The sequence below is a fragment of the Urtica dioica genome, chromosome 10, assembly GCF_054948205.1.
Source record: "Urtica dioica subsp. dioica isolate 48M chromosome 10, U.dioica_male_clone48M_v1_H2, whole genome shotgun sequence".
NCBI classification, from domain to species: Eukaryota; Viridiplantae; Streptophyta; class Magnoliopsida; order Rosales; family Urticaceae; genus Urtica; species Urtica dioica.
In genome coordinates, this window is record NC_142765.1 from 16,018,052 (window position 1) to 16,040,548 (window position 22,497).

Sequence of the window (22,497 nt, forward strand, 5' to 3'; positions counted from 1 at the left end):
GTGCTTTGATCAAACAAGTTGAGGCGCTGGCTAGGATCTCATCGTTGTGAAGGAGGATGGTTTTCAGTCTCGTGGTTGAATTGGACTATCAATAGACCGTTCTCATTGTTCAGATCGCCTCTATATGCGACGTGATTGGTATCATTGTTGACGACGTTTGATTGTTTCCACTGTTCATATAATAATTTTTAGCCCGCAATATAGTTTGCTTTAAGTTCTTAACTCCATCTTTCATTGGACTTGGTTCGAGTCCATTCTTCTTTAATTGAATTCTCTTACTCGTGGCAACTCTTTCTTGATGTTCGGTAGTTTGTACTTTGAATGACTAAAGATATTGTAGTTTGAATGAGATTAATTATTAAACTTTTATCAAACTTGGCTACAATTTTAATCCATTACCATATAATATGACAATTTAAGATTAGCACAAAAAGAAGAAAAAGAAATGGACAACAACTATATAATGTAGGTCGTCTACTGTAATTTTTTTTAAAAATTGTAATGTTCTCTTAAGGAATGATATTGAAATAATTATTAACAAGTAAGTTCAAATACAGTTTGTTATTTATCGTCTTCATATATTAAAAAAAAACGTTTTTACATTTCATTGCCAAAAGTGTCTCTAGTCTCACTTGCATGGGTTTAGTTCTTATTCATACTACACATCCTAACCAAGCTTTTCTTCTCGATCTTCCGCAAGAAAATCATGCCATGTTTTTATTGATATATAGATATCAACACATACATCAATAAGAGCGTTTGTTGTTGAATCGGAATGTTTTTCGGGTTATGGAACCCAAATCTCCATCAAAAGTCAAGCTCTCGATCACTGCATCGACGAAACTCAACAGGGGAATCAAAACAGGTCTCGCCATTTCAATACTTCTGTTGATATTATTATGCTTATTATTAGTCCTTTTCGCGTCTAGATCTAGCGAAGAAGAACATCAACCTTCGTATCACGCTGTGGTAGTGGATTGTGGTAGCACAGGGACGAGAGTGAGTGTGTTCGAATTTAGGGTTTCGAAAGCCGAGAGCGAACTTCCGATTCTGCTGCGTTCGTATCCCGATGAAAACTCGACCGAGGGTTCGAGTTCCTGCAAATACCATTGCTCGCAGACCGAGCCGGGATTGGATAGATTCGTCGGGAATCAAACGGGCGTGAGGGATTCTCTTGAGCCGTTGATTCTCCGAGCGGAGAGGATCGTTCCCGCCGAGAGACACAAAGAGACTCCGATCTTCGTTCTCGCCACGGCCGGCCTGAGGAGGCTGAAGAGAGAGGACTCGGGTCGGGTTTTGGACGACGTCGAGGCGGTTCTGAAGGACCGGAATTTTCTGCGCCGGAGAGAGTGGGTGAGAGTGTTGACCGGGAGAGAAGAGGCTTATTACGGCTGGGTCGCTCTGAACTACAAAATGGGGGTATTCGAGCGCTCTCATTCGGGATCGCGATCCTCGTCGTCGTTAGGGCTTCTCGATCTTGGAGGGTCGTCGCTGCAAGTTGCGATGGAGATAGACGATGATCGATTTTTCGGGTCGAGGTTTGGGCTGTTCGAGCGGCGGATTCGGGCTCGCTCGTTGCCGGGTTTCGGGCTCGACGGGGCGTTCGATAGGACGGTCTTGTTGTTGTTGCTCGGGGAAAGAAGCGGCGAAGGGGTTTCGGAGCTGAGACATCCTTGTTTTGGGTCGGGTTTCGTGCGGAACTATACTTGCCGCGGCTGTATAGGAGACCCCTCTTTGAAGCTCGTGGGAGAGCCGGATTGGGAGCGGTGCAAATCGCTTGCCGTGGCTGTTGCTACGAATTCGAGCATTTTTTCGAGACAGAGGTTCTGCTTAGATGGAGGTATGTTGGGTTTTTTATCCATCTATTTTTATCCAATTATGTTTGAATCATGTGATATGAAGCTTCGAATTTCGTTGATTAGATGATAGGAAATACTAGATAAACGGGTAATCGAAAGACCCAGAAAGCTAAGCCTCATTCGAGTTACTATTTCTTACCCCTAAAGAACTAATTCACTACCATTTCTCAGTCTTATTATCTTTGAATAATAAAGAAAAACAAGATTAGAAATTCATTGATTAAATAGTATGAATTATCACGCGTATTCGAGAGGCCTAGAACTCTCGGGTAAGCCTCGCTCAGACCCAACTATTTTACTCCTTTCGTTAACCATTCCTCTTTATGTTACTATTTCTTTACCCTAATAAAGAACTAACTCATCGTGATTTATCGGTCTTGTTTTACATATTTTCCGTGTACGTAAGTTTGTATGTAAGTTTCGATCGAACTCTCTTAAGAGAAGAAAACAAAAAATAAACATTTGAATTTTTCTTGATCTTAAATATGTATATGAGCAAGTAAGTACTCAAGAGCATGTTCTTTCCCTCGCTCGAACTCAAAAGTTTTCGTACTGACTCCGAGACCACTATTGTCAACAGGCGATAATGATACGGCTATTCCTCGCCAAACTCCTCCGCGGTTCCACGCCGCCCTATCGGGCTTCTTCGCCGTTCACGGCGCTCTGAATCTGAGCAGCACAAAAGCAAACCTGACGGAGATTTGGGAGACGGGTCGGAACCTCTGCGAGAGATCGTGGGCCCAAAAGCGCGACACTAGTCCGTTCAAATCGGCCCATTATTGCTTTCGCGTCCCTTATGTGGCGTCGCTGATCGAAGACTCTCTCTGCGTCAGCGATGCAGAGATCGTGTTCGGCCCCGGCGATGTTTCTTGGTCTTTGGGAGCAGCGATCGTCGAAGGCAAATATCTATGGTCGGATCGCTCCGATTCTCGGGTCCCCGGAAATTTAGGCGCGTATGAAAAAATCGCTTCGTCTCCGTTTTTTGTATTTATCGTGCTCGTTGGGATTTTCTCGGTGGTTTATCTGTGTCAAGTTCGGTTCCCGATGCTGGGGAAGAAGGAGGAGTCTTCACGGCCGTATAGTTACCCGAGAAGAAGACCTAATTGATACTTCAGCAACAAGTAATTAAAGTAAAGGATATTCGTGTATGTACATTGATTGATTGATTCATTCTTTTAGGTTTAGCTCAGTTTTTTGTGTTATACTCATAGACAAAGCTTCTTTGTGGTAAAGCGTCAATATGTGTATTATTGCTTGCTGGTCAGAATGCTACAAGAGTGAATTTTCTTTTTAATTCCGTAGTTTAAAATAAAAACTGGACTGATTAATTAAGTGGATAAAAAATCATTATGTTCACTGAAAAATTTCATATTTTTGGTTACTTTTCACTGAAAGTTTTAAGCATTTTGATGCGGACTTTTTTTTTTCAAGCTCAAAAGAAGTCCGGGCTCGAGCTCGATCCAAACTTTTTTATCGGAGGGCCGGCTAGGCCTAAAAAATAGTACATAGGACTCAATCCAGGATCAAGCCCTCGACTCTCGGGATCGAAGACCGGGCTCGAGTTTGAAAAATGCCTAAACTAGACCACAAAAAGTTCAAACAATTTAATAAAAATACAAATAAAAACTTTTAGTCAAAACATTAATATCATTAACAATAAAATTTAATTTATATGTAAAAAGTATTTTTTATACATAAAAACATAATTTTATATTTATATTATTTAAAAATAGTCGGGCCCGACTCTTTTTTCAAACCCAAAAGAATCCCGGGTCCGACCCAAACTCTTTTATTGGAGCGTCGGACCGGGCCTAAAAAATAGGACTTTAGACCCAACTCAAGACCAAGCCTTTGACCCTCGGCTCAAAAACATAAATTACATAAAAACATAAATTTTAAACAAAAATAGTACATTTATTTTATTTAAAAATAATTGAGCCCGAACCGAATCTACTTAGGGCTCAGGTTGAGCTTTTTAAAGGGCCCATGCCGACAAAACTGGTTCGGCCCAACTTTTTTCATAAAAAAGCCGTGCAAGCCCAAAGCATATAAAAAAAGATGGCTGGATTGTTTAGCCAATAGGCAGCCCGATCAAATTGACAGCACTAACCCAAATAAAAAGGGAAAAGATCGTGGGCTGGCTAGATTTGTGGCCATTCTGGAACTTGCAAGTGCATTTTAGCCACCTTTTGGATAATTTGTGACAATTGGCCATCGTAATTTATTATCAGGTGCAAATAGACCTTCTTACCCCTACAACACATTCCCGCCAAAGTGCCATATAATTTGTTACAGGAGGAAAAAAAACACAATAACTACAACCCGATTAACGAGGCAAAATTAAAGCTAACACTTAACAAACACTCAGAAGCTAAACCGAATACCAAACGTCACCGAAAAAATAGAAGGAATTTGAAAAACAAAGGGATTCGAAAATCAGATAATGAAAAGATATTTTGCAATGGCGAAAACAAGATTTGGGAAGAACAAACTCAAAGCTATGGTGGAAAGATACGATCTTTTGGATTAATAACACTTTTTTTAATAAAAAAAAAATAATCATGTTTTTTGTTTCTGAAAAATCGGTAGTGATGAATAAAATTAATGGGTACATCCATTGTTGAAAATTGATAGTTCATTTTTGTTTCTGGAAAATCGGTAGTGATGGAAAAGTTTATGCATGTCCATATTTCCGGTTATTATTAATAACAATGAGAATATTCATTATTTCCGATTATTATTATTATTATTATTATTATTATCATTATTATTATTATTATTATTATTATTATTGTTTTTTTGTTGACTGAACCAATTTATGAAAATGAACAAAAATCGAAAATATCAACTGAGTTTCTAGGACGAAAAAAACCGAGTTGTGCTTACTATTGCGATTATATTTTTTTTGAACAGAAAAGAGTAAACTTTTACTTTGAGTTTACTGCGCTCATACGTTTTAAAAGTATGTGAAAAAACAAAATTAAAACGTTCAAAATCTAACATCTGCAATTATAAAGGCCGAATTCAAAAAGGAAACAAAAAAGAATGTGTTGCGATTATAAAGACCGAATTCAAAAAGGAAACAAAAAAATAACGTGTTAACTCAACATGTGCAGCAAAAGAAACTGAATGTCTATAAAAAAGAAAAATCAGTCAAATAACCACATAACAGGAAAAAAGAAAATCTCAAACGCATTTTCAAAAAATTTCAAATAAAAATCGTTAAAAACATGAAGGGTATAATTGATATTTCAATCTACCAAAATCAATGACAGCGCAATGGCTATTTTTTCAAAAAAATCTCAAACGTGTGAAAAGTTGAAATTGATAAGTTTTACCTGACTTAGTACGTTAGAAATCTCAAAGAAAAATGATCTAATTGATTAGTTACAAATGAGCAAACCACATTATATTATTTTTTAACAATACAAAATCTATTAACAAAATCGTATAAATATTATATGGTAATGGGTTACGTGTGTAACCACTAGGAACTAAAAGGAACAACACATTTATGATTAATATATTTAATTTACTTCTAAACGTTAACCCGTAGTTAGTGTAGGTAGTGATAGCGATGACCAGAAAAATGGATGTGAAGATAGAAATATCGTCAATCCAACATTCATTGACACCATGAGCCTTGATTCCAATGTCAATTGAAAAGGCAATGTAGAGCAATATAATAATCATTATCAAGTTAGTGTAAGCCTCTCACATGAAAAGGAAAATTCTCGTTGTTGTTGGCGTCGGATGTGTGTTCGATCTAAACAAACGTCTAATCTGTTCAACGTCGTCGTCGTCACAGTCATCAGTGGCCTGTCTTCTTTAGGCATTGTACCATCAAGAGCTTGTCGGGCGGCGATGACCATGCCATCAATCTGATGGTCTCGGCTCGGGCCAGGTGATCCTCCGGCGAGACTCGAACTTGGAGCCTTCGAGGACTTTGTTGGCATTGGTGCCCACAAGAATAATAATAGTTATTAATTATATGCATTTGATGTAATAAAGTCTCACGAAGACTCGTGCTTGTAACCGCTAAATAATTAATAAAAGTTGAAACTTTCATTCATTCTTCCTTGTTTGTTTGAAACTTTCTGATAAACCTTAGTCTTTAGTCCTTAAACAAACCTAACAACAAATGAAGAGTCAAATATAGATTTGCATGAACAAACTCTTCATGGTTTGCTTAAAACAACATATTTACAATCTAAGGATCAAAGAGCTATTGCTCTCAGTATGATTGTTAGGAGAACCTATGATGTCTGGTTATGAGATATAGAGTTGGAGACTCTATAGTTTTTCCTAGGTATCTTCTGAAGATACTGAATTGACCAGTGCACTTCTAGAGACATTGTAAGAGCAAACCATTTAACCTCTTATGTCTCAGTGTCACTATGTATGAATTGCATCATGCTTACCTCAATCCTGAAATGAGACATGTCATTTCATAGCTTACGCACTCTCATTTGAGAAAGTCAGAGTTCTAGATTCACTATGTGATATAGACAAGACCTATTGGTGAAGTACTAAGTTATGAAAATGTCATGAACAACTTTGTGAAGATCTCATAGATATGGAATTTATGTACAATATTGCTGAAATGCGTATATCACCCCATGCTTTGTTCCTTGGAATGTGAATAAATGAACTGGCCAGTGTCCAAATTGAGTCATGACTCTTTTGGATGAATCAATGAACAACTTTCGTTTGTATGTTATGAATCAAATCTAACTGATGTTGGTCATAATACTTTGTGAATTGACTCTGGCTCTACAATCCATGTTTCAAATACTTTGCAGGGTATGCAAAACCTACGGAAGCCAGTGGGAAGTGAGCACTACATACTTTCAGGAGGCAGGATGAGCTCACATGTGGAGGCTGTAGGTTCTTGCAATTTGGTGTTAAGTAGTGGCTTTATTTTGCATTTAGAAAAGACCGTTTATGTTCCTAATTTTTCAAGGAATTTAATTTCAATTTCAAGACTTGTGCCTCTTGGTTTTGACTTTAACTTTTCGAATGATGGTTTTACATTATTATATAAATTCAGAATTGTTGGTTATGCTACACTATCTGATGGTCTTTATTCAACTACATTGCAAAACGATGTTGCTAATAACTCCTTGAATGTTACTACTGGGTTAAAGTGTTGTATTATGAATGAAAATTCTTCTCTATTGTGGCACCGGAGATTGGGACATATCTCCATTCTGAGAATTGAAAGGTAGTGAATGAGGGAGTACTTAGTGCTCTTGATTTTACTGACTTTGAGACTTGTGTGGATTGCATTAAGGGAAAGCAAACCAACAAGTCTAAAAATGGTGCAAAGTGAAGTACTGAATTGTTAGAAATCATACATACAGACATTTGTTGTCCTGATATGGATGCAAGTAATCCAAAATACTTTATCACCTTCATAGATGATTTTTCACGATAATTGTATCTCTATTTACTTCGTTCAAAGGACGAAGCTTTAGATGCGTTTAAATTTTTCAAGGTTGAAGTAGAGAAACAATGTGGTAAACAAATTAAGATAGTGATATCATATAGAGGTGGTGAATATTATGGTAGATATACAGAGAATGGACAAGCACCTGGGCCATTTGCGAAGTTTCTTCAAGAACATGGGATTGTTGCCCAATACACTATGCCAGGTACTCCGGACCAAAATGGTGTATCAAAAAGAAGAAACCGAACTTTATTGGACATGGTGAGAAGTATGATGAGTAAAACAAAACTTCCTCAATTCTTGTGGACTGAAGCACTAAAGACGGCTGTGTCTATATTAAACCGAGTTCCAACCAAGGCTGTTTTAAAAACGCCTTTTGAGTTATTCAAAGGTTGGAAACCCAGCTTGCAACATATACGAGTATGGGGATGCCCGTCCGAAGTGAGAATTTATAATCCACAAGAAAAGAAACTAGACCCTAGGACTATCAGTGGGTATTTCGTTGGATATGCCGAGAAGTCTAAAAGTTATAGATTCTACTGTCCATCTCATAGTACTAGGATTGTGGAATCAAGAAATGTAAATTTTTTTTAGAATGACTTGATTAGTGGAAATGACCAATTGCGTGACTCGGTCTCTGCATTGGATCACAATGAAGCTCAACCTTCTAATTCAAGTGATAGACTGATTATCATATACACTTCTCAAGTTCAATAATGTGTAGGACTACCAGCTATTGAAGTTCCACAAGCTAATGATGCTGATCCTTTAGATCAAGTTGTTGATCAAGATCATGTTGAACAACCTATTGAACAACATCATCAATAAGAGAATGATGAAGCAACATTAAGAAGATCTACTAGAGTTAGAAGATCAATAATCCCTAGTGATTATGAAGTGTATCTACAAGAAATGAACTGCAACATGGGAGCCGAGAATGATCCTAAAACGTTTTCACAAGCTGTAAGTTCTAAAGAATCTAACTTATGGTACAATGTCATGATTGAGGAAATGAACTCTATGGCAACTAATCAAGTTTGGAATCTCGTTGGTGTCAATGGTGCCCACAAGAAGAGTAGTAGTGTATATTTATGTACATTTGAGGTAATATAGTCTCACGAAGACTCTTGCTTGTAATTGCTTATTTATTAATAAAATTTGAAACGTTCATTCATTCTTCCTTGTCTGTTTGAAGCTTTATGATAAAACCTTAGTCTTTAGTCCATAAACAAACATAACAACTTACAAAGAGACAAATGTAGATTTGCATGAACAAACTCTTCATAGTTTGCTTAAAACGATGGTCAAAGGACTATTGACCTCAGTACGATTGTTAGGAGAATCTATGATGTCTGGTTATGAGACATTGAGAGTTGGAGACTCTATAGTTCTTCTAGGTATCTTCCGAAGGTACTGAATTGACCAGTGCACTTCTAGAGACAAGATAAGAACAAACCATTTAACCTTTTATGTCTCTAAATCACTACGTATGAATTGCATCGTGCTTACCTCAATCCTGAAATGAGACATGCCATTTCATAGCTTACGTATTCTCATTTAAGAAAGTCAGAGTTCGGACTCACTATGTGATTCCGAACATGACCTATTGGTAAAGTACTAAGTTATGAAGATGTCATGAGTAACTTTGTGAAGTTCTCATAGATATGGAATTCATGTACAAGATTGCTTAAATGCAATGTATATCACCTCATGCTTTGTTCCTTGGAATGTGAATAAATGAACTGGCCAGTGTCCAAATTGAGTCCGGACTCTCTTGGATGAAACAATGTGACTTGTTAGCTCCTCGTCAATACATTGTTTCTAACTTATTCACAAGCGACAAAGGAGTTGAGGAAATAATAGCTAAAAGGGTAAAATGGTAATTTTGTAAATCCCGACTAGATGATGATATTCATGAAGGGTAAGCATAGATAATATTCAGTGGATCCAATCATTACAACTAGGTTGAATTCTTGAGTAGAAAATAAATTCATTTGAACCGAGAGATTTTCAGTGTCGACTCTTTAGTGGAGTCAGTTGACATTAAGCTAAACTTGGAAAATGTTTGTGAACTTTTGAGTCCAAGTGTTTTAGCTCAAGCTTTGTTCATTTGGATCTATGAGGTCACTGTCACAAATCATATCGAGTAGGAATAGTTAAACTAGAAGCTAAGTCAAAACAAGAACGAGACAAGTTTACGAAAATTGTCAAAAGTGTATTTTTATCTTTTTGGACATAGGATGAAATGAATGTCAATAAATTTTTTGACATGGCCATATAATGGCCTGAATCACTCGGCCATGATGAGTTCATTGGGCCTTGTGGATTAATTTCATTTCATAGAATTTTACTTGAAAATTCTTAATGGGCTTTTCTTATGTTGTCATGAACAAGTGAAGAAAAATCTAGAAGACCCTTCTAGAAGGTCTTACACGCCCAACACCCAAAGAAAAAAAAGAGATTATTTTGTGCGTTAATGTATGAAGATACTTGCCAAAAGGAAAAGAGGAAACAAATTTTCTCTAAAAGGAAATCAATATGGACGGCCAAACAAGCAAGGAGAGAGCAAAATAAAAGAGGAAACAAGTCCAAGGACTTGCTTGGCAAGTCTTGGCCGTGTGACTCTAAGGGAATAGGGGCAATATTTGCTCATGAATATGTGATATTCTATAGAAGAGGAAACTACCTTATTGAAGGTAAAACCTCTCCTATAAATAGAGCTCTCATTCTTCACATTTCATTCATCCCAAGTTTTAGAGATTGAGAGCTTCTCTCTCTAGCTTGGCCGCCCATTCCCTCTCTCTCTCTCTAAGTTTTCTTTCGTTTTTGTTTTGGCACCTAGGTCCTCATTTGACCTAGTAATTTTAGCTCTTCGACTTTGAGACTTGTTCTCGAGTCGTCGTGTTTAAATGTGCCCACTCACTAATTCCTTTTCTCTCGAGTGATTTTAGTGATAGAAACTTTCGTGGTTGCCGAGGAAAGAAGAGAGACGTGCTGCGAGGGGAGACGAACGTTTTCAACCTTTCGAAGGCTCATCAACGTTCAAGCTTCTAAAAGGGTTAGTAAATTTTTAATGCTGATAATAGTTTTTATTTACATGTACTTGCTCTTTGTCTAGATTAGTAAAATCGTTTTACTCGTTTTAAAAGAAAATTTTTAAATTCCGCCGCTTGATAGAAGTCTTAAACTTTTTCTTAACCCTAGATCACTTCCAACAAATGCTATCAGAGCTATGGTCAAAGATATGCATGTACATGTAATTAAAATATGTTGGTTTACTAATTTTGTGACAAGTTAGAATTGTTTTCTTAGATTTTTTTTAAATTTATTGCTCATGCCTTTAAATTAAAAATATGTTGATTTTCTATGAGTTTGGGATGTTATTAAAATACATTAGAATCAGTTCTAAAATTTGTTAATTTTTTATATTGAAAAACGTGTTTTTATGTTTGAGAAAATTTCGGTAAATTTTTGTGACTAGTTTTCTTGTCTTGCTAGTTTCTTTTATTTACTTGAATCGTTTTATGCTTGTTATTATTTCTTTTATACCATGTTAATAAAACACAAATAAAAGCTTTAACAACTTCCTAAAACGTTCCGTTACACTGGATTCTTTTTTTTTCGCACTCAAAGTCCGACCTTTAATTATTTCCAGTTTTCTTCGAGCTCGAGAAAGACTGCACTAAACATGGCATAACTCTCAGCTCAGAATTCAAAATTTAATGATTCTTTAATAATATTAAAGGTCTTTTTGTTTTATTTCCAATGCAATTGGGTTCGGGTCAAAAGGACATCGGAGCCGACAGTTATGGTGATTTTACTCCAAGGTGCGCGGCTGTTCCGAAAGTCCACTTTTTTAGAAATCCGGATTTTCAGCCCCACTACCATGAGTTATAGAACTCTAATGAGAAAAGTTTCTTTGAGAATTTTTTTTTTGTAAGATTATAAACATAATGTGAAAGATTAAAATGTTTTGATTTTTGAAAGTTTAATTGAAATTGAATTTTTACAAAACTAGTTTGAATTTTGAAAAACCGTTTTCGTTTTCAAACTTGAAAATATTTTGTCATCCAAATTAAATAAGTTTTCAAAATATTTTCAAAACTATATCTATATCACATATGTTCAAAATCTATAAGCTCTTGAAAATTTGAGTGGGAGGTCTCTTCGTAGACAAGCCGAAAAATAAAGATGTGTAATCTCAAACTTTCAAGTGTTCGAGTGAGTTGAAGTTCACACTTCCCTCATGCACTTTCCCGAATAGAAAATAGGAAAAGATCCGAGTATGTATCTTGTGCCTTTATGCACTAACACTGCTCTGAACATGAACCTCTAGGATTCTTTTCTAGTTGTCCGCTCTATGGCTCTATAACTAGGAAATCCGTTTCCGAACTTGTAAGAGTCGATGTACCAACTCCAAAAACTAAGTGGGAGGGTTATACTTGTTGTTTGTAACCCACAATCCCCAACACTAATGAAAGAAGCAATTAACGTGAGACTAAGAGTCACTCTTGTGACCTTCTCTTCAATGGGAGTACTCTATGGCGTTTTTGCTTCGATCATTGCTCAATGAGCTACGTCCGAGAGTGAGACGATGAAGACAAGGCCTCCTCTTGGGGGATTGTTTTTTCAAAGTTGATCTTTTGGACTAAGTGGTTGGTTGCACACTTAGACTCAATCCCTAGTAATCTTCCCTTGAGGCTCTGCGAAAGGATATGAGTGATCAAACCAATTTAAAAGGTGGCTAGTCAAAATTGGTGTATTGACATCTTGGCTAAGCATTAATGATGTGTCATTTACTTATAAATGAAGATTTTTATCGGCTTTCTCTTGAGGGAGTAAATTATCGTTTGGTTTATAACACCTTTGGATTTTATCAAGTTTTAAACAAACTTAAACCCTAAACCAAAGACTAAATCATAAACTTGTTTCAACTTAATTAAGCAACATGTCTCTCAACCCTCTCTCGATCATCCTTTCCTCAAAACAAATTCGAAACCAACATAACCTACCGTTAACAAGCATAAATGGGTACTCACCACCCCGTGTCCTCATCTGACGAATGATGATTCAACTCAAGAGGACAAAGACACCTTAGCGGCCTGACTTTGATCTGATGAGATTGCGAGATGCTATATCTTAGCATCAATGAATAATGTGTTGTAAAAAAACAACATCGTGACATCGAGACTGCCGCTGGCATGCTCTACAATCTCCTTGAGATGTTTGGAGGGCAAAGGAGTCAAACAAGACAACAAGCAGTCCGACAGTTTATGAACTGTCGCATGAAGGCTGGGACTCCTGTCAGGGACCATATGATTCTGATCATTGGTTACCTGAATAAGATGAAAATCCTAGGAACTAAGATTAACGAGGAGACCAAAATAGATATGATCTTGGAAATTCTTCCCGAATCTTTTGACACCTTCAAGTGGAACTACTCCATGAACAAGCTAGAGTACATTGTTACCGAGCTTATAAAGGAGCTTCACACTGCTGAAGGTCTCACTAAGAGAAAGAGGAATCAAGGAGAGGCACATGCTACTGAGCACAAAGCCTCCGCCTCTGGATCTAAGAAGAGACCACACAAGGACGAGAAGAAGAACTGTCCTGCCTATCTCAAAGCAAAGGAACATAGTATTGTACTAATTACCGAAGCATGCTTAGTAGCTGATAATGTATCAACGTGGATTCTTGACTCCGCTGCTACTAACCATATTTGTTGTTCCTTAACTGGTTTCAAGAAAACCAAAAGCTTAGAGGAATGCGACTTCTGTTTCAAATGGGGTGATGGGAGCCTGGTGTCTGCAAAGGCTGTGGGATCCGTGACGCTGTCTTTTGAAGACCTCACTTTAAACTTGAATAATGTTTATTTTCTTCCTACCTTTAGGAAGAACTTAATATCCGTTGCTCGTCTTCTTGAGCAAGATTATTGTTTAAAGTTCATTAAGAATGGAATTCGTATTTCGTTTCATGATAATTCTTTTGTCACTGATGCATGTATGAAGAATGTGTTAGGAATAATATTGCGCACTTGAAGATAATGAATAAATGATTACTAAATTCGATAATAAGATTACTTTATTAGCATTATATGATTAGTGGGTTGAGTTCTAAACAATTAGAATCAATAACAACTATCTTCCATAGCCTCCGTATTAAACTGAGTCACGTGCTGGGCACCTGAGTTCGGGCGGTGAGCTAAAACATGGTCGATGATTGATATACGCCTGGAAAACTATATCTAAAGTCATATATGTGGAACACATAGGTGAATGCTGATCACTATGTGGGAGCATTCTACACTTGTGGTAAGTGTACGACTTGGACAGGTCTTGGTGTAGATGTGTCGTTTAAGGACCGTTACGACACACTAACCGAGGTCACTATGATGGTCACAACGAGACTTGATCTAAATCCTGAAGTGATCATGGATACTGGGTTATGTTACTGAGCTCTTTGACTCATTCGCTAAAAGGCTATTCATGCTAATCACAGCTTATGTCTTGGGAGTTTTCTCAGAGCATAATTCATGCTAATCCAGCCTTCCTGAAAGAAGGTTAATGTTCTCTCACCTAAGGGTTGATTCCAGAACCGATAGATTGCTAGCACTTTCGAAGTAAGTAGCGTTCGAAAGAATCTTTCGCTGGGGAAGCAACAATGCTTAGGGCTGATATGTATCAAGAGAAGTATAACGGAAAAATTGACTTCTCTTGACACGGGTTGAACCTGGAGGATCTTGATCACGAACTGACTATATCAGTGGACACTCGTCACGATGAGTAAATATAATTCTAGTATAAAGGAGAGTTATGTCTTGGCTTACAAGGTGGAGTATTTGACAAAGATTAGACGAATCGATGGAAAAAGAGAAAGGACTATTTCGTCTTTTTCATCGGATATGTTAAGCTTCTATTACTAGGTCCATAGTCCCCGATTCGGCTCTGATAAAGGCGTATAAGAACTTTCGTATAATAATGTTTATCATTATTAATCTCACTTGCTGTAATTGTGATTGACAGCATTAATTTTGGAAAACGGGTATTCACATAATTAAATAAATATTTATGGTAGAATTGTTTATTTATTGTTTGATCAAGTAAATAAACAATTATTAATTATTTGTTTATTGTTGGACCAAGTAAATAAATGATTAATTGGGTTTTAAGCAATTGGGCCTTGCACACATGGAAAAATCGAATTGGGAATTTTGGCATAGGATTTGCGCAAATCCCCTTGGCCGTGTGCCATCAAATCCGATTTTTTCAATATTGGTATTTATCAATATTTTCTCTTTAGTTGTTTAAATAAAGGAGAGAGAATAATATAAGATATTGTCCTATATTTTCTCCTTATTTAAAGGAAAGTATTTAGGAGAATATACGAGAATATATTATTCTCCTTTATTCTCTCACTAAATAAAATATTCTCTATTTAAATAGAGAATAATATCCCATAGATATTGATCTGATGGATGAGAGAAAAAGTAGGATTCACTTGTTGAGATCCAATGGCCTAGATTTAATCCACTAGTGTGAACACAATAAAATGAAATAAAATATTCTGGAAGATTCCATGAATATCTCTTTTTACTACGATAAATAGGGGTTCATGAGAAGGCAAAAACAAGTAATTTTTGAGAGAAATTTCGTGCACCCTAGCCTACCTTGGCCGTGCACTTCTGCCTCTCCCTCCCCTCGGAAATTCGTTTCCATTCTTAGTAAAATAAGAGAGAGATCTTGAAACACCTAGTTTCGTGATCTAGTGAGATAAAAACTGTGCCCACTCATCTTTCTTATTCGTCTCGGAGATTACGTTTCGGAAGACTAAGGTGTCATCCTCGAGTCCTTCATCAAGACGACGCAAGGAGTACGCGATTGGTTTAGGAGCGTTCTGTAGTTGAACCGAAAATCAATGTAAGTATTCGTTTTTCGCTCAAATCGGTTGCTTGATAAATATGCTCTCATGAATTAAATTAATTAAACATAACTAGATCTTGTTAATTATAACCATAATTTAATTAGCTTATGATCAGTGTAATTAATTATTTTTCCGCATTAATATGATTATATAGTGGAATCATGTAAAGGATAAACTTTTGAATCTCGCCGTTTGTAATTTACGGTTAATAAATGAGCTTTCGTGTGTTACAAGTAAGTTCTTGAATGAATTATGGACGTTGAAGTTTAGAGAGTTAATTTAAATTATTTTAAGGTAATGGAAAATCTCGGAATAAATAAAGGATTTATCGAGTTCGTCTCGAGTAATAAATTATTTTCCGAGGAAATATTCCGGAATTTAATTTAAGAAATAAATTCTCAAGGACGAGAATTATTTCCGAGAAACCTTAAATATATTTAAATTAATCGAGAACGAATGAGAATTCTCTCGGTTTTTTTATTAATTAAGGACAAGATTGAGAAATTTTATTTTGAAAGGACTAATGTGCAACAAATTGAAGGACGAGATTGAAAAGAAAAGTTGAAGAAGGGCTGTCTGGTGAGTGACGTGTCAAAAATATCGTGGGCCACTTATTTTCCGTGTGGCTAAGTGAGGAGCTGCCATGTGGTAATTTTTTTTCCTCATCTTCTTGAATTCGGACACCTCACCATTTCTCTCTTCCTTTTCCTTCTTCCTGATACTTCTTCTTTCTTCTTCTTCCTGGTCCTGCATGCACAACACCTGCAGAGAAACAAAGAAAAAAAAAATTCGGCCAACAACAATTGATACCGAGCTTCATCACCTCTCACTCCTTCTTCCTTTCTTCTTCACTCCGCGCCATCACTCTCGCCCGAGTCTCCAACACCGCGCGCGCGCTCCGGCGAGGAGAACGCCGCCGCGAGCTCACCCAGGGCCACCGACCGTGGAAGGACACCGGGAATCAAGAGAGAGCACGCCGGAGAGTCCAATTCCTCTAAAAATGAGGTAAACATCTTGGACCCGAATTGGAATTAGGGTTGATGATTGATTTGGGGATTTTGTAATCCCAGGGTGTTTATGAGGAATTGATTGAAGATGGTTGTTATTTTTGAGCTCGTGTTTTGATGATTAAGACTTGAATTTATCAAGTGATTATGGATTTGGTATGAATTTGAACGAGTCTTGGCTGGGTTATTTGTTTTTAGCCGTGTGGTTCTTTGTTGTGGCCGTGAGTTTTCTTGGCCGAGGGACTTGTTTCAGTTGTGAGTCCTTTTGATTGTTTGTGAAGATAAAATCTGAGTCTCGGGGATTTATTTTGTGGTTAATGCTCGGTTTGATTGTTGGTTGAGTTAGTTCTCGGGTTGTGAAGTTATGTGAATTTGAAATCGTCGTTTGTGTTTTGAGATGAGTTGGTTCGTTTCGAGTTTGGTTAGCTCGTTGTGAGATTGAAATGTGAATTTATTGACAAGTTTGGGTTTTGTGACAAGTGATGTTATTAGTGGTTTGATTTCGGATTCTAAGTCGAGTCGGGAGTTTGGATTTGTAAATTGACTCGATATTCGTTTTTATTTCACAGCTCAGTTACAGATCAGAGAGAATCGAGCGAGAGCCGGCGGAATTGAACACGTTGAAGCCGGAAAAGTAGTGAATTCAGAACAGATTTTTAAAGCTCGATCTCACTCGTGAGTCGTTTATCGCTTTATAGCGTTAGACTCGAGTCTTAATTTTGGATTTGAGATTTGTACTCAAGGATTATTAATTATTTATTAAGGGATGTTCGAGAATTTAATTTTTGGTTAATTCATTTAGAATTCTCGGTTTGTACTATTTTCGGATTATTCATTTAATTTATTTAAGACTCGTTAAATAATGATTTGGATTTTATTTCGTACTCATTCTCTGGTACGAATTCGTACGAGTCTTGAATAAGTTTAAATTCCGAAAAGCCGGGAAATAAGTTAATTAAATTCTTGAACCCCTGAACCGACTCGCAGTAAATCCCGATAACGAACCTTAAGCTTGTCATCACCTTTCGGATCATTGACTAATGAGTTTTCAACTTTGGGTTTTAGTTTCTCAACGCCTCAGAACGTGATAACGCTCCAGGATGTGTAGAGTCTCGGGAAGCGTGAAAAGCGAGGAAACTCCTGAAGTCAACCAATTTTCAGACGATCTTTTCCGGGTAAGTGAGGAGACCTAAGTCAACTACTTACCAAGGGAATAACCCTGTTTGTTTGTGCATTTGTTTGCTAGTAAACAAGAGTAGGTGAAAGCCCTAACATGAATAAACTTGAAAGTTAAGGCTTCGGCCACTCTTGCTTGAAAACTTAGTTCGGGTACGCCCGTTAGGTTCAAACGCTAACTTGAACCAGCCACGTTGTTGCTTTGTTGTTGTTAGATCCCTCTGCTAACCATAGAGTTTGGCTAGATCGGAGGTGACAAGAGAGCATGTTAGACTCTCGGATTCGAGCCGAGGGTAGAAGTACCGGGAGTCACATCCTGAGTCTTCAATCTAAAACACTTAACGAGCATGAAAGGGAAACCATAATTCTTTCGGGATTTATCCCGAGACGCTCTCCTGTTTGTAATTAGTTGTATACTCTATAAGCTAGAGTATCCAAACAATAAATAATGTTGTCGGTGGTACCCACGAGTTCCGACTCGTGTTGAGGACTAAGACGGTCCTGATGGCGCTGAGTACTCCACGGGAGCTGCTGAGAGCACCCCGTTCTAGCAATGGGAAAGGTCGCCCCGGCGAGCCCATTTGCTGTGTCATGACGACACGTAGCGCCGGTGCCCAAATGAAGATGGTACCACTAGTGGATCCCAGACAGTCTTAAAACACTTAAGCTACTGATGACTACTGCTCGAAGTCTGAGGTTGGCTTCTTGTCATTCCAAGGGTTGTAGCAGGGGATGTTGTATAACCTTGTGGAATGGCAAGTGATAGCGTAGAGCGAGGCCCCGCGTTAGGCATGCTCTTGAATCATATGTATTTGCATTCTGCATTCTTATGTGTTTGTTTGCACATCACATGACATTAGTCGTTTTACTTTATAGATAGACTCCCACTTACTGAGTCAATCGACTCATAGTTTTATGACCCTTGGTAATGTAGATAAGGGAAAAGCTTGTAAGCGGAAAACGAGATTGAAGATCGAGACCGAGGGCGTATTGCCTTGACCTATGGGCTATGGGGTTTCTTAATCGGGGTTAGTATCTTCTGATAAAACGTTCCGGAACATATTTGTATAGGAGTCGCTATAAGACTAAGTTATAAAAGCGAAAAATTTCCCCGAATTTTCGCAAACTATTTTATTATATAATCTTATGAGATATTATGCTTAAATAATGTGTTTATATTATGAGTTATGTATAGATTTGAGTTGATCAGTCGCGGTTCGTGGGCGAGCTGTCGCTCGCGGGTCGTGACAAATCATCTCAAACGAGTCGCATCAGAGCGATTGTTCGTGTCTGATGCGCGCCCGATTCACCGACAGAATCCTCTTTTCTACATCTATCCCACTCAACCTTCACTTTTAGACACCGAAATAGATAATAATCTAGTTAGGGAGCCAAAGAGGATCAAACTATCTGAATCCTCCGATCTAATAAAATCAACATATCTCTGACACTTAAGACTTGGTCATATCAGTCTAGATAGGATTAAGAGACTTGTGAGGGACAGTCCGCTCCAAACCTCTGCAATAGGTTCACTACCTACTTGTGAATCTTGCATAGAAGGAAAAATGACCAAGCGACCTTTCTCTTATAAGGGTCGAAGAGCCACTGAGTTGCCGGAACTAGTACATTCTGATGTATGTGGTCCGCTCAGTCAACAGGCACGTGGTGGATACGAATACTTCGTTACATTCACTGACGATTACTCAAGATACGGTTTTGTCTATTTGCTCAAACACAAATCCGAGACCTTTAACGTATTTAAGGTCTTTAGGGCTTCAGTGGAAAAGCAAACTGGCAAAGTGATCAAAACCCTTCGATCCGATGGATGTGGTGAGTATATTTCTAGAGAGTTTGATGACTTTCTTAAAGAAGAAGGTATCACTTCTCAGCTTACCGCACCTGGCACACCTCAACAAAATGAAGTGTCAGAGAGAAGAAACCGAACTCTTATGGAGATGGTTAGATCAATGATGAGTTACTCATCACTCCCTCTTTCCTTGTGAGGATATGCCCTCGAAACAGCCGCTTACATTCTGAACCAAGTTCCATCCAAAACGGTTCATGGTACTCCTTATGAACGATGGACTGACCGTAAAGTAAATCTTGGCCGCATCAAAATTTTGGGTTGCCCCGCACACGTGCTGAGGCAAAAGACTAGCAAGTTGGCTAGTAGGTCAGAATTGTGTCTGCTCGTTGGATATCCAAAGGAAACCAAAGGTTTTACTTTCTATAGTCCCGAGGACGATAAGACTTTCATTAGCACGAATGCTAGTTTCCTTGAGGATGACTTCATGAAAGATGTGAAACCTAGAAGTAAGTTCCGGGTGCGGGGTTTGCTCTTACCGAAGTTATTGCATCGTTTGCCCTAATGATGGCCTTTCTGATCTTATTCCTATCTCAATTGCTGAATATGCTTTTCAAGGGACCCAAAAATGGCTCGAAGAAAGAGGTTCAGTTTGTATTCCGACGGTTCAGGGACTTGAGAATAGAACAAAAGACTTGCTTGAAGAAAAGTTGGGTGAGGAAGCTTCTACCTCATCTGTAAGAACTGTTCTTACCCCAACTGAAACACAACATAACTCATCAGAATCTCGTCAAGTGGTACTTCGACGTCGTGGGAGGGCTACTAAAAACCCTGACAGGTACATGTCTGATGGAGACACTCTCGTAGCCGTCTCTGACATGGATGACCCTGTTTCCTATAGCCAAGCGATGGCTTGTTCTGAATCAAACCTTTGGCTTGACGCCATGAAAGTTGAAATGCACGCGATGTATGTCAACAAAGTCTGGAAACTTGTAGACCTTCCTGAAGGGATTATACCCGTAGGGTGTAAGTGGATATATAAGAAGAAAAGGGATCCGGATGGGAACGTCGAGACGTTCAAAGCACGACTTGTGGCTAAGGGTTATACCCAACAAGAAATGATTGACTATGAAGAAACCTTCTCGCCAGTCGCGATGCTTAAATCCATCCGCATACTTCTATCCATAGCTGCAGTTCTCGAATATGAGATCTGGAAAATGGATGTCAAGATTGCCTTCCTGAATGGCAATCTTGACGAGCGCATTTATATGGCTCAACCAGACGGTTTTGTGGAAGAAGGTCAAGAGACCAAGGTTTGTGAGTTGCTTAAGTCCATTTATAGATTAAAGCAAGCATCTAGGTCATGGAATATTAGATTCGATGAAACTGTAAAGAGCTTCGGCTTTGAGCAGTCAATAGATGAGCCGTGTGTTTACAAGTTAATGCACGAAGGTAAAGTTGTGTTTCTGGTACTATATGTCAATGATATATTACTCATAGGTAATGATGTGGGTAAGTTATCTGAGGTTAAGTTTGGCTGGCAAAGCAATTCGATATGAAGGATCTAGGAGAAGCCGCGTACATTATGTGGATCCAAATATTTCGAGATAAGAAGAACCGGACTCTGACGCTCTCTCAAGCATCTTACATTGATAAGGTGATGGATCGCTTCTCGATGCAAGACTCCAAGAAGGGCCAAACACCCTTTAGGCTGTTGTCAATGGTGCCCACAAGAAGAGTTGTAATCTTTATATCGTACATTTGATGTAATAAAGTCTCATGAAGACTCTTGCTTGTAATTGCTTGTTCATTAATAAAAAGTTGAAACGTTCATTCATTCTTCCGTGTCTTTTTGAAGCTTTATGATAAAACATTAGTCTTTAGTCCATAAACAAACTAAACAACTTACGAAGAGACAAATGTAGATTTGCATGAACAAACTCTTCGTAGTTTGCTTAAAACGATATATTCGCAATCTAAGGGTCAAAGGACTATTGACCCCAGTATGATTGTTAGAAGAATCTATGATGTCTGGTTATGAGGCATTGAGAGTTGGAGACTCTATAGTTCTTCTAGGTATCTTCCGAAGGTACTGAATTGACCAGTGCACTTCTAGAGACAAGATAAGAACAAACCATTTAACCTCTTATGTCTCGAAGTCACTACGTATGAATTGCATCGTGCTTACCTTAATCCTGAAATGAGACATGTCATTTCACACCTTAGTATTCTCATTTGAGAAAGTCAGAGTTCGGACTCACTATGTTATTCCGAAAAAGGCCTATTGGTGAAGTACTAAGTTGTGAGAATGTCATGAGTAACTTTGTGAAGTTCTCATAGATATGGAATTCATGTACAAGATTGCTGAAATGCAATATATATCACCTCATGCTTTGTTCCTTGGAGTGTGAATAAATAAACTGGCCAGTGTTCAAATTGAGTCTTGACTTTTTTGGATGAAACAATGTGACTTGTTAGCTCCTCGTCAATACATTGTTTCTAACTTATTCACAAGCGACAAAGAAGTTGAGGAAATAACAGCTAGAAGGGTAAAATGGTAATTTTGTAAATTCCGACTAGCTGATGATATTCATGAAAGGCAAACACTGATAATATTCTGTGGATCCGCTCATTACAATTAGGTTGAATTCTTGAGTAGAAAATAAATTCATTTGAACCGAGAGATTTTCAGTGTCAACTCTTTAGTGGAGTCAGTTGACATTAAGCTAAACTTGGAAAAGGTTTGTGAACTTTTGAGTCCAAGTATTTTAGCTTAAGCTTTGTTCATTTGGATCCATGAGGTCACTGTCACGAATCACATCGATTAGGAATAGTTAAACTGGAAGCTAAGTAAAAAAAAAACGAAAGTTGTCAAAAGGGTATTTTTGTCTTTTGAGACATAGCATGAAATGAATGTCAATAATTTTTTTGACAAGGTCATTTGATGACTTGATATCACTCGGCCAAGATTAGTTCAATTGGGCCTTGTGAATTAATTTCATTTCATAAGAATTATATTGAAAATTCTTAATGGGCATTTTTCATATTGTCATGAACAAATGAAGAAGCTTCTAGAAGCTCCTTCTAGAATGATGTTGGGCGCCGATAATACCCAAAGAAAGAGAGAATATTTTGTGCATAAATGTATCATGATACTTGCCAAAAGAAAAAGAGGAAACAAATTTCCCACACATGCATAGGGAATTTCGGCCACATGGGTCAAGGGAGAAGCAAACAAAAGAGGAAACAAATCCAAGGACTTACTTGGTAAGTCTTGGCTGT

At 37.9% G+C, this 22,497-nt stretch overlaps 1 protein-coding gene across 1 annotated transcript; it reads left to right on the forward strand.

Annotated features, from left to right (window-relative positions):
• Positions 1 to 589: 589 nt before the first annotated feature.
• On the forward strand, positions 590 to 3,172 carry LOC149383544 (putative apyrase 7). The gene is made up of 2 exons (XM_089628272.1): positions 590 to 1,840; positions 2,440 to 3,172. The coding sequence occupies exons 1-2, from the start codon at positions 790 to 792 to the stop codon at positions 2,964 to 2,966; spliced, it is 1,578 nt and encodes a 525-aa protein (XP_089484398.1). The 5' UTR covers positions 590 to 789; the 3' UTR covers positions 2,967 to 3,172.
• The last annotated feature ends 19,325 nt before the right edge of the window (positions 3,173 to 22,497 follow it).

Excerpts from the sequence above, each read along its gene's own strand:
- LOC149383544 (XM_089628272.1), top strand. The coding sequence starts at position 790 with ATGGAACCCAAATCTCCATCAAAAGTCAAGCTCTCGATCACTGCATCG. Across the intron at positions 1,841-2,439 it reads GAGGTTCTGCTTAGATGGAG|GCGATAATGATACGGCTATT; the intron begins GTATGTTGGGTT and ends TATTGTCAACAG.